General features: G+C 31.3%; 1 protein-coding gene across 1 annotated transcript; it reads right to left on the reverse strand.

Moving 5' to 3' along the window:
• Nucleotides 1–11,378: 11,378 nt before the first annotated feature.
• LOC126841158 (dnaJ homolog subfamily C member 9-like) lies at nucleotides 11,379–13,627 on the reverse strand. Its single transcript, XM_050577484.1, has 5 exons — nucleotides 13,270–13,627; nucleotides 13,051–13,203; nucleotides 12,185–12,310; nucleotides 11,914–12,125; nucleotides 11,379–11,740 (listed from the first exon to the last, which is right to left on the reverse strand). Exons 1-5 carry the CDS (start codon nucleotides 13,361–13,363, stop codon nucleotides 11,531–11,533), a joined length of 795 nt encoding a protein of 264 aa, XP_050433441.1. The 5' UTR covers nucleotides 13,364–13,627; the 3' UTR covers nucleotides 11,379–11,530.
• Between the last annotated feature and the right edge of the window lie 2 nt (nucleotides 13,628–13,629).

The raw sequence follows: 13,629 nt of genomic DNA on the forward strand, positions 1-13,629 counted from the left end.
TTATATTGATTTCAAAGCGATTTTTCTGTATAACATAAAAATTATTTCCTATTAGGCCATTTATTTTGGGCTGGTGGTCCATCTAGAATTAGCATCTTCTTCCCAATTATACCAGACCATTTTGAGTTGGTAATTTTGTGACATCGTGGGATAGGTCAGAGATGGGGAGGGGAGAGGAAAACTTATGAAATATCCATGATTTTGTGTTTTCCGTGTAGTGGAGAAATTACATTTAATTTTAACACATTTAGACCAGATTTTTTTAGCCTTGGAGCGCCAATTGGCGCCTAGCAGGCTTTATTTGTGTCTAAACGATCGATTTGCTGCTCAGAAAAATCAGTAGAGTATTTTAAAAGTTATCAGTGGGTACAGAATAAAAAAAAAATACACAACATGTATAACCGAAACAGATACTTTTTGTAGAATGTTTGTGAGCTTGCAATGCCAACGTAGCGTGGCCAGTACAGAAAACTATTCAACAAAATTGTTAAACATTGGTTGCCTGTTGGCGATTTTTACCATAATTTAATAGATGCAAATTTTTAATTTATGAATTAAAATGTATTAAGTTAATACATTTATTTAAAAATGATTAAGTTTTGGTTTGAGGTTACAATTTTAATTTAGAAACTACCTAGGCAATTTATTTGAACGTCCCTTAACATAGGGTTATGGAACTTCCACAGTTCTATTTGTTCATCCAGATGACATTTTCGGACCAAATGGGGACTATATAAAAATAATTATTAACTGGCGGAGTTTCCCTTAATAATACAATTTTTTCATGATCATTTCTAACAAAAAAGTAGTTTGTATTTAGGACAGTAAAAAGCTGGCAAATAATATAAACGATTTATAGTATTTGCTTGAAAGTTAAAGCTAGCTTTTTAAAAAATAAAATAAAAAAAGTAGCTAGGAAATGTTAATTAAAGTGATAATCAAAGTAAATCAAAAGAACTGATAATTTGTTCAAATTGAAGTTTTTAATCACAAAATATTTTGTTAATGGCTATGTTTTTAATCTGTATTTGTTTCACAATTTTACATTTATTTTTAAATAAGGCATTAAAAATAACTAGTGATCACGGGTGAGATTATTTTGTTCCAAAAATGTTCCCTGTTTCGGCAAACAAGATAGGGTCTCCCTTTTGCGCCAGACCGTATCTTACTCTAATTCGTCAATGGATTGTCTAATAAGAAGATGTCACATCTGACATCAGTAGATCAAAGATTTAAATTATTTATATAGGAATTAACTTTAAAAGTTAAGACAAAATTAGTAAACACATATGCGAGATTTTTGTCCAATAGTTTAAAAATTGAAATTTGTATTTTAATACATAATGTATTATGATAAACTTAATTATTATATACTTACTGAAACCAAACACTTTTTTTTTTAACAAATAATGGCCATTAGTAGAATCATAAAAAACAAAAATAGATAAAACAGCCAGATCATCAATTGTGTTTGTTTATTTTGCCTGAAAATTAATTCCTTGATATTCATTCAAATCCGCGATTCACTGATGTGAAATCTTAATTCTTATTTGTCAATTCATCGAATAATTTAAATTATAATTATTTTCGGCGGAAACATCCATGCCTATGAACATCGGTCATAACAACACGTCATTGAAAATATAATTTTCATTTTGATCTCCTGTAAAACTGTATGAAAATCACGTGTACCCTTTTGTTTCTTACCATCTAAATATTATGCTACCTGGTAATAATTTTTTATAAATGGTTTTAGAGATAGATTATGAGTGACACCGAGAAAGTACCTAATTGGTAAGTAGGTAAAATAATTATTTTTTAAATTTATATAGAATAATAAATTCTATGCGTATCATTATTTTTCTCAATATCATCGTGTTGTGGTATTCAAATTTCCCACATTACTGTTAACGATTTTACGGTTATTGTCTTTCGGAATTCCGTTAAAAATATCTTGACATGGTTTTGTCGTGTTCTGGGCGTATCCCTACGGAAGGTTTTTTGAAATTCAAGAGCATCCCTCACGCGCACGTTAACGGTCGATTTTTCTTTCTTTAGATTTTACAATGTATGTAATATAATAAATAATGATAATAGCGCACGCATACACATGAAATCGGAACCTGTTTTTAAATGAAAATCTGGATGGTTTTATAGAGAAGCGCGCGCATAGAGAAAACGGTGAATGAAACGGCCGGAAATGCCGATCCATTCATTACTGGGCGGTCCACCGCAACATATATGTATATAATATTATAGGCTCTTTTTTGCCTTACCTTGCCTTATTCACCTGCTTTTACTCAGGTACTCGACGCACATTATCGTTATGACTACATGTATATTGCTATTGTCGCTTCTTTTTTTCTTCCGGAACTTATCCCATCGATCTTGGTCAGTTTTTGTTCTCCTGTGTAGTGCGCCGGCTATATACTCTAGCCGTATTATGTATTTACACGTACCGCGTACGCCTTTCGATTGACCTTACAAGTTAACAAGTGATCGCGTATCGGCATGTCGAGTCGACAGTCGAATGTATATGATAATTGTCATCTGGTATCCGTAGTTAGTCTAGAATCCAGATTCGAGGAAAACATCTTGAATCGAAACTAGGAACATTAACTATGTAGCTCAGTCTTCAGTAGCTCCTATACATAAGAATTAAGTAAGTGTAACAATATAAGAGTTTTAATTTTGAAGTACATAAGTGGGAAACCTGAATCGATTGCTGGGGCAGCACCGAACATTTTTCACTGCCGAAGGGACAAGAACTCTTAAAATATGTAACGAAATGAGTAAAAAAACATACTTACAATTCGATTTTTTGAGATTTTTATTTGAAACTTTTCGTCTCCTATTTGTACAAAAAGTTTTTCTCAGTATACTACAACTTTTCTTTACTTTTATTTTGGTGTATTTCCAAAATCTTACAGGTGAGCTATTTCTAGGCTACGGTCCACTGAGCCAGTGACGTACTTTGGTCATGTTTGTGGGGGGAGGATTGTGATTGAGAGGTGCAATTTTTAAAATAAAAATTGCATACATCTTACTCATCAACCCCTCCCTCCTTCAATTTTTTTTTTGTATGTATCATAAGCTCTGCTTAATACAACCATTGTAACATGTATGGGAGGGATACAACAGCCAAATCCCCCCCCCCCCCGTAATTACGCCACTGCACTGAGCTGTCACACAGAAGACATGGGTCCACTTTGGCCTTGTATTTATATGTTATTTGCGGATTTGCATCAAGACCTTATTTTCCTGTAAGATATGATTTTATGCTACTTTCAAAATACTGAATCCCTGATTCTTTTTTTTTACATAATATTGTTAGTTGTTCAACCAAACAAGTCACTCTCACTTATAAGTGCTATAACCTTGTACGCTAGGGTAAGTTCAAAGTGATAACTGTAATAATTAATAAATAATATGTACAATGTCCATCTTTGATTTTCCTTTGTAACAGAGCCTGATTTAGAATTTTTGAGGCCCCGGACAAAAGAAAAAAATCAGCCTATTATTATTGTAATATTAATAAAATTGTTAATTGTAAATTAAATTAAAAGGATTAAATCTAGTAGGTGGGCCCCTGATCCGCATGGGCCCTGGACAAAAACCCATAATGTCCTTGCGTAAATAAGGTAATATTTGGTAGTGTACCTATATAAAACTGTATATTGGCTGTATAATGCGATTATGACACCTATACTATACCTACATGCTACACTAAATTACCGCAATTTTGAAGCTCTATGTTCTTATGCAGGATTCGTGAACTTGGCGTATTAGCGTCGCTGGAGTAACAGTGCAATGTACACAAATGTGTAAAATTATACACAAAGAGAGTGATTGAACGACACGCACACTGATAATAATAAAATATTATGTTATTATTGAAAGGCGCATCAACAGTTACTTTCGGGGGTTTGCTTACTCTGACCCCCGACCCGACGGGTAATGGATTCCAAAACATAATAAAAGAAACATTATTATTTATTTTGCCTATTCCGACAGTACATAAACGGCAGCACAAAGGTGTTTCGTTTAGAACGCCGTCGAGATTTCAAATCTAGATAACGTCACTTAAACACTGATTGTACGGCAGTATTCCGGGTTGCAATTGAAATGACAAGTATTGAATTCGCACTGTTCATTTTATACAATTTTTTTAAACTTGCAGACACCCGGAGGATATTCGTAAAGCATATACTGAATGTGGTTTTCGCTACCCATTGAAATCATAGTAAATAAACATTAATACCCAACAGCTGTTTTCATTTTCCTAAATAACAAATGTTTATGGACAATAGTTCACACGTTTTTCTACGTATTTATGTATGTATAATGGTTTAAAGGTTCAAATTTAGTGGCGCACGCAAGACATTTTTTAGAGGCGGTTGTTAACGCTTGTAAAAGGGAAGGATTGGATTTCAAACCAAAACTCGAGCCATTAAAACTTAAAATTTTACAAAAATAAACAAAAAAGCTATTTATCTTAAAATTAAGTTCTCTGAAGTCAAGATGAAAATCCATGTGACTTAGAGAACAAAATATATCAAGTATCAATTACTGTTATAATGCTATAATTAAAATTCCACTACAAAACTATGTTTAATGATTTTTTCACATTTTTTATTATTTCTATGAAACTATGAAATTGGAAAAATTAAATTTTTGTAACTTTGTATGTACAATGTTCATCGCTTATTGATTTGTAGGTACCTACTACCAAATGTATTTTTTCAGCAAAGAAAATAGAATAAAAAACTAATTTTAATAACCTTTATAAAATCATGAAATCGTTTAAAACATGCTTAAACTATCACAACACAAAATTTTTTTTTAATTTTTAGTGGCCGACCCCATGTAGTTGGGAGTGTAAGGTGAAGATGTAAGAGGCGAAGATAAACGTGTAAGAGAAATTCTAAGGCCAACTTTGTTTCTTGTTCCAAATTTGTGTTGTACATTGTAATAATTATTAAAGGTTTAGTGAATTATATTTAGTAGTTTGCTAATTGCTAATAAATAATAAAGTGGTAAGAACCAAAATAGTAAAAGTGACTTTTACAAATTTTAACAGGAGTAAAAAAATAAAGTGAAATTTTCAACATCCTCTTTTCTTTTAATGAACATCTGTTCATTAGTTTTCTTTAATATCTCTTTTAAAAATTACATGAAAAATAACACATTATAAAACAAATACAGATTCAAAAAGATGGCATCGACAAATATTGTATGATCAAAAACTTTTTTTGGGAAAATATCACTTGAAGCTCTCACCACCTAGATGACCAAATAGTGGCCCTTAAATTACTATTATTAGTACCAATACTTTTGTACAACTCGGCAGAGGTATAATACAATTTGGTGTAAGGTGTTACTTGTTAGGGACTTGTACTTCAATATAAGTAAGTAAGTATCCACCTACAATGTTTTTCGAAGAAGCGTTAGTTCCGCACAGTAGCTGCCCAATTTTTCAGGCTTTTAAAATGCATTATCTGCTATGAAATACACTAATAAAATATGTATGAATGATAACGCATAATAAATATGGGTTTTCCGTTTCCTAAGGGTCTTCTTCTGAGACGTGTAAAGTAGAATTTGCATTTGACGCGTATCGGTTATTCGCATTCAGTAAAAGGCGAAATCTAACACGATTCTCGTTATATTTGTAGCGATAATAAGAGGGTAAAAGGCAGATGTTCGTTGACTTTGTGACTCCGGGTCCGTGGCTAATAGATGCCAAATAGGCCCGAAATTGTGTGTCCATTCAGTGTATTTGTCAAGTTAATAAAACCCCATTGGCACCGGGCTGCGGGTGGGCGGTTTCGACAGCTGTTGGCCGTCCCGGCTAAAAATGCACTTAAACGACAATGATCGGACAATAACTCCCAAGAACCCTTGTAGATATATTTTTGGCAACGCTCATCATATTAATGGTCACTTTACGATATTTTTTTATTTTTATTATTATCAACGAAAAGACACGCTTAATAAAAAGTGTGCCATAAAAATAAAAATTGCCTTGGTGAGGTACCTGTGTATTCTGTCCGTACCTACCTACAAGGAGTAGGTAAGTACGGTGTGGTACTATATTAAAGACATTCAGTTCAAATAAATAATAATAATTTACTAATAAATAAAACAACTAACAAGTATAGTAATAGTTTACGATGTTTATGTGGTAGGCTAGGCGGTAGCTGCCTGTGCAGAAAGTACACAATCTACTCGTTTGGAAAAACACATAATATTGTATGTTAAACTCAAAATATTTTAATAACACGAGTTTATGAGTAAGGAACTCAAAATAAGGTACTAAAAGTACTCCATAATAATTAATATTTAAGGATTTTCGATAAGATAATATTTTTTTCGTTCTGGTAGCAAAATTTTTATATTCTAGCGCGATACACATTTGTATGTATTTATTAATAAATAATAATCTTTATTGCCACTTTACAATAAATGCTGCCTTTGTGTGTTAATAGTTTTTAAGTTAACCTATTTTTATTTTTAAATGTTTACGTACAGTAGATATGGGATCTATAACACCAATATAAATTTATAATTTCAATAATGTTAATATTTTTTAATGACGATATAGAACGGTGATTAGGTATAAATTAATTTTACTAATAATCAAAACATATTACCTACAAAACGTTTCATTTTTAAAAAAAAAATAATATTAATTTATTTGTGGTATTAATTGTAATTCACGTTTTAACACAATTATTAATTATATGGATATATTGTGCATGTAATGTATGTTTAAAAGTTGTGTACAATACTACAATATAATATCTAACAAAATAACTTGTTGCCAGTTACAGATATAACTGGCAACAACTGTGAATAAGTGTGTAAGTACCAAGTCGATTTCAGTGATTTTACAGGGAAGCGATTTTAAACTTTGACTAGCTAGGTACCATTAATCCCAACTTAGCTAATAACTCACATCTTTTTCAAGGTTTTCTTGTTGGTCCACCGAATTAGACATTTATTCAAGGTGTGCTGACGCCTCGGACTATATACATCTTAGCGTACTTAGTCAATTTTGACCCAAATTCGATTTACACACTTATTCACAGTTGTTACAGATATGTATGTATCAGAGTGATTCTTCATTCTTCTAATAGGTTCTAAATACATCGAAATACAGAGTACAAATATTTTATAATATTTGTATTTTAATCTCTTCACCAATATCTTCACCCCAGGACCGTATTTAGGGGGGCAACAGGGGGCTGTTGCCCCGGGCGGCTGAGTATGCCGACAAGCTTTGTGGAGAACGGTTTTGGTAGGTACCAAATTGGAGGAACGTGCGTGTAATAAAAGATGGTGGTCTTCTTATGTGAATTGTTGAATAATATAGAATCTTCAATCGTGCGGTATCGTATAGGTACAAGAAAACGTGTCTTTTTCTGTCGTTTTGCATTTTTTTTTACCAAAACATCTATTGGGAGCTCCCGGTATGGTCCACAGTAATACGTGACGTTTATGCATTGTCACGCTTTAGCGTTTGCGGTGATTGTAGCCGGTAGGTATTCACTAAAGTAACCAGCTCCAAAAATAATAATCGCAGTTTAAAGTACACGATTCCAGTATTCCACAAATAGTGTATGTGTTTATTCATTTTTATACTACGAACATCTACAGCTATTGGGAAACAGCTGGTAATAAAGACATTTTATAATAATATATCATATTGTGTGTCGTGTATGTTGTTTTAATTATTCTTTTGACGTATCAGACCCGTCATTTAACGTTTGACTTAATACTTTTTTATTCTGTATGTATAGGCTTATATTTAGCGAGCCACGACGATGGTAACAAAACGTTATTTCGAGTCATTTGTCCCAGTTAAAGATCATCATAAATGTACTGGTAGTGAGTATAGAATCTTTTGGGACTGCAGGTGCTCACTCCGACCAGTTATAAACTCTGGCAATATTTTCCACCTCATTGCACTTCAGACAAACAGTTTATAAAATATCATTTTATTTTTAATAAAATATATTTAATAATACAATAATACTGTGCGTGTCGTATATGTATGTGTGTGTGTGTGTGCAGTGATGAATAATGTATAATACAACTCAAAGCGCCGACTATAACGAGTGTCCTTTACAAATAATTTAAGATTTCCTTTGCGGAGGAAACACCTGAAGCCACGGTCGCCAATTAAAACTATAATGAAAAGTTATTTGTATTGTTTACCCGTGACCGTGGTCCGTGTATATATAAAGTATAGACAGATTACATAGATGACAAAAATGAGAGTTAATTTTAATTTACCACCTACTTAAACAAATAGAAGAAACTGCAAAGAGAGTAAATTTGATTTGCACTAAGGGGTTTAATCCTCCGCGTGTTTCTCTTATGTGAGCGCAGTTATAGGTACGCATATGTTATGCGTAATATGTGTATTTTTTTTTTTTGAAAAAACATCATAGTATAGTCAAAAATAAGTAAATATGAATCACAAGAGCTGTGTTCAGAATATATAGGTATCTAACTACGATGCGGTGTTTTTCAGCTGGTTCTAAAAACGGCGCGGTGCTTCCAAAAAGATCTTAGCGGCGGTACCATGTCTTATAAATTATAATCAACAAGGGCATGTGTAAAATTCCGGGTTCGGCGTTTGTATCTACAGGTCAAAAGAAGCCGCAGGCATATACTATGCGACCAGGTTTTTGTATTATATGGGTATTTAGGACGCAATTTCAAGTAACAGAAAAGAACAGAGCATCAGCACGTGCCTCTTTTATGAGAGACTGTTTGTCTAAGGAGTCAGATTACGATGCGCCAACCGTGTACGATTAATAGTTTTATTTACAGTTGGTTTAAATAAGTATAGTAACAAAGCCGTTAAAGGCACCAAAATGGAAAAATTAATTGACTTGTTCATTATACGTTGCATACGTTGAGTGCCTACAAGTAAGAATAGGTATAAACGAGTATAAGAGTAAGCTTCCTTAAGAGTACAAGGATAATTAGGATAACACTTAAAGTTCAGACTTAAGAGGTTGTAGTACTGTCGACCGTTCTTTCCCCGTTGCTAAACTCAAAATATATTATTTAAAATAAGTGCAATCATCTATGAATTTCTAGGAATTCTAAACTAGAGAAATAATCTTCACTCTTTACAAAATTTACAAAATTTACAACATTGATAAAAATTGTAGTAACCTAATATATTTACACATTTATTAAATACATTTTAAGTCTTTAAATAAATTATACAGGATACGGTTGACTGCTGAGACTGTTGCTGAGACGAGATGCGAATATCTAATCGAGATGTATCATGTATTCAGTATATTTGAAATACATTACACATAACAATAACGGAAATACTAACCAAAATATATTTAATTATTTTTTAAAATTTACTGCATCTTACATTTTTTTTTTCAAAGACATTGTATCTTAATATATTATTTATTAATCGTTTAATAGATAAATTTATCTATCTACAATATATATATATTATATATATATATATTAGTTATTTGTTAGGTATTTATCCATATTCCATTGCATATACGCCCTAGTACCAACAGTTTTCAAATCACAATCGGGACGTGAAGAAATTTGAATTTTGATGTCTTGGCGCTAGTAGTGATCTCAGCTAGAGACCTATGTACCTAAATGTATAGTTTTAAAATTTCATGAAATTAATATTATGAAATATTTCAATACGATGAAAAATTTAATTAAGACAAGTTTCAATATTTCGACTACCTAACACTAAAAAATTATTTGTCTATTTAATTAGAATTTAGTAGTATAAAGCCGAAATTTAATAACAAAAATAAAACATATAATATAGGTATGTAAGGATACATTTGATTGTATAATTTAATATACAAAACATGTTTAATACTTTTATAAATACTTATATTTATAAGAATATTTGAGTATTATAAATTATACAACCGATGGTATTTGGTTCAGTTCAGTTGTCACTTAATTATTCATTCATTAATATATTAAATTCAAAATTTCATTAAAATACACACGGCAATTATCAAAAGTTAAATATTTAATGTTAAAATCCCTATTTTTATGTATACATTCAAAATATACTAATGAATATTTTAAAAATAAATAAAGCTGTACCTCCTTACCTACCTGAATACCAAATAGTGTGTACACCTGAAGAATAGAAGTAACTATAGTAATAGCAGTGATAATGCGAAAAGGGAGCAAGATTCAAAGAAAACTCTATGGTTGACTGAATAGGTATAATTATTATTTGGTTTCGCCTTTCAAATACTTGCGGAAATCTTTAAACAATTCATGTTGACCAGCAACTTATCCAGTGTCCTTATAAGGGTATAGGTTATTTATGGTGGCGTATCGTGTATTGTGTATGAACGTGTCTGTATACTGTGTATAATATCTCACGTTACAACGCCCATCATAAAAAGGCTTATCCGCACACAATATGAATCGTATTTATATAGGTATCAGTATGTGTCGGCTGAACTGGTTCGTTAGTGTGAAACTTTGTAAAAGCTCCAACGATGCGTTAAACACTACAATAGGGATAGGACATCACACCCTTGGAAAATGAAAGAACCCGTTCAAAGGATAGTATTCTTTCATATCTTTTGGTCATAGGTATAGAGACAGCGCGGCCGTTTGCTAATCGTTACCACCTACTATGGTATCTGTAAAGGTAGTTAATCCACGGTGCATTGTATTTGGTGAGAGCATGCTTGACTGGTAAACCTCTCGGGTTTTTTGTATCAGTCATCAACCCTTTGAAATAGACGAAATAACTACGTAGCGTACTTATACTTGATTTATAAGTAAATCTGCTATATGTAACAGTGGAGCAAATAGGAAAACATCTAAGGAGTAAGGGGAGGGAAGGTGCTCAAGCCGCCTATTATATATATATATTTATATAGTGCCATTTTTTCATAGTTTTACTGAATGTTTTAATTTTTGTAATTAGTTAACTAACTCATTTTCGCTATTGTTTCACACCCCTTCTAGATATTTTTTAAAATATGGTTTTCTAGAGAGCCCAGAAAATTTTGTGGTATTTCCATTTTAAAATAGCAAACTTTTCAAGAAAAGGTTCTGGACATTATAACATGGTCATAGCTGAAAAACAAATGCTATCCTGCTTTCCAGCAATAGATTAATGATCTGTTATGAATAGCAAATTTGAATGGGAAATCCCTACCAAAGAGGAGGCAGTGATTAGTGATGGCCATAATTGGACCACTTAATTTGTAATCAATTAAGAAATAAGAGCAATGGTTAAAAATTCAAAATACTGAATTTATAATATTTTATTATTTATTAGGTAAACTATTTATCTTTATGTTTTTATTTACACTATATATATATATCATACAAAGTAAAATTTGTTCTTTCTTATTTAAGAAATATGTCCACATTTACATATATTAGGTATATAAATTGAGTATTGTTAAATTAAAAATAAATTATAACAATATTAATACATGTTTAGACAGTTTAATTTTTTTAAATAAATACACATTATTTTTTATTTCTTTTTAGTGCTCTTTTTTGCTTTTTTAGGTTCAGATTTGCAATATTTAGCTTCCATTCTAGATATGAAATCATCCATTTGACCCTCACGCTCTGCTCTTCGTTTTTGAATTGCTAATATCAAATCAGTTTCACCAGTCTTATTTTCTTGCTCTTTTTTCAATTCCTTTTGCATTTCTTCAAATTCTACTTCCTGTCTTTTTGCCTAAAATCAAATATTAACAAAACGTAAACTGTTTTTTGTCATATAATAATACAAAATAAGAAAACTATTGTTGAAATACAATGGCAACAGATAAAAATTTGAAGTAACCTATAATCGAGTTATAATACACGCATAATTAAAATGTGGGATTCTTTTCTCAAAAAATTCATTACCTTTGCTAAACGCCGTTTCTTTTTCGCAGGTGGCTCATTAGTGTACGCTTCATATTTTGGCAAATTTTCTTCTTCAATTATTTTGTCTAATATTTCTCTAAGGCGATCTTCTTCGTGTACCGAGCTAAATGGTACCATGTTTATAATAAAACTCATATCTCCTTTTCCAGCCAGGTATCCTTTCTTAAGGTCTCGCTTTTCATCATCAGATCCTGTATTACAGTAAATCGGTAAATTTATAAATATTTTTAAATCTATTCTATTAATTAACCTTTAAAGCTCTTTTCAAACTCTCTGATATCATCGTCTGTAATTTTCCTAAATATTGAACGCCAATATGTATCCCATGGGAAATCATCTTCAGTAGTATTGGGGTCGATATCATCACCAATACATCCTACAAAACAAAAAAATAATCTTAATAATATTAAAATTGTTACTCAACAACCATATAAGTATAAATTAATTCAAACATTTACTAAATAACTTCAGATTCGATTACGGAGAGTATATAATTTTTTATGGTTAAGGGTTTTAAATATTATTTTATTATATATAAGCATAAGTTGCACAAGTTTTTTCTAGATTGTTAAAGGTCTTAAAACAAGACTAGTAAGGAGTTAAAACTTAAGTTGTTGTAGTAACAAATTAAAAGTGTAAATAGCTTAACTGTGGATCTCGCTATAATATAGCTAAAATAATCTTTGGGACACTAATTAGTTTATACTCTATCCCATAATATATAATAATTTATATTATAAAAATGGTAGTGCGCAAAAACGTCTATGTCCGATAGATTATAGATGGGTAGAGTACAAATATTGAGATTTTGTGATGCTTAATGTAATTAGCATTTTCACTGTCCTGGATTTTTTTTTTTTTTGTTAACAAATGTATATTAATCTCGATCTGATTTCTTAATGTATGCAATTTCAATTTAATAGTCCGCCAAAAATATTTATTAGAGATAAGATCGTACCATCTGGCTTCTATCAATCTATCTATTCAGGCTGTAGATAAAATCATTTCAATGTCTTATTACAAAGTGTTGTACCGAGACAGTACCGTCACTGTTATTAATTTTCTCTCCACGTAGATCTGTTTTAACAAGAATTGTAAATTAACACAATTATATACCTGTATCATCATATAGCTTTCTTTTTTCAGTATCAGCAAGTAACGCATGAATTTGACTTATAATTTTAAATTTTTCAGTAGCTTCTGTTTTTTCATTCTCGGCTACCTTGTCTGGATGAAATTTCATGGATAGCACGTAGTATGCTTTACGTACTGTTCAAAAAAAAAAAACAATGCAATATATAAACAATAAGTATAGCAGATATAATAAACACAAACCTTCCTTGTCTGTAGCTTTTTTGTTCGTGTTCAACACGTCATAAAGATTGTCGGTATTGAAATATTTGCGACACAGCTCTAGGAACGCCACCATGTTTGATTAATATGTTGTGGAATTTGAGTTAAAATAATTTAACAACAAAATTAAACACTGAGTAGGTATTTGGTAAAGTGAAAAACGGCCTTCGATTTTGTGAGGCAAATCAATGAAATTTACAGTTTCTAAAAACCTACAGAGTGCAGAAAACAAAATTGCAGTTGTAATACTTGTATAGTATTCAGATTTCAATTTGTAATCAGCTTAAGCCTCAAAACATTGGTATACTTTGTTAATGCTACTGAAAATCCTAAAAAAATGGC

Source organism: Adelges cooleyi, unplaced genomic scaffold, assembly GCF_023614345.1.
Source record: "Adelges cooleyi isolate 19-005CV unplaced genomic scaffold, UGA_ACOO_1.1 ACOO_flye_CR_arks_rails_tigmint_CR_PRNA_108, whole genome shotgun sequence".
Taxonomy (NCBI): Eukaryota; Metazoa; Arthropoda; class Insecta; order Hemiptera; family Adelgidae; genus Adelges; species Adelges cooleyi.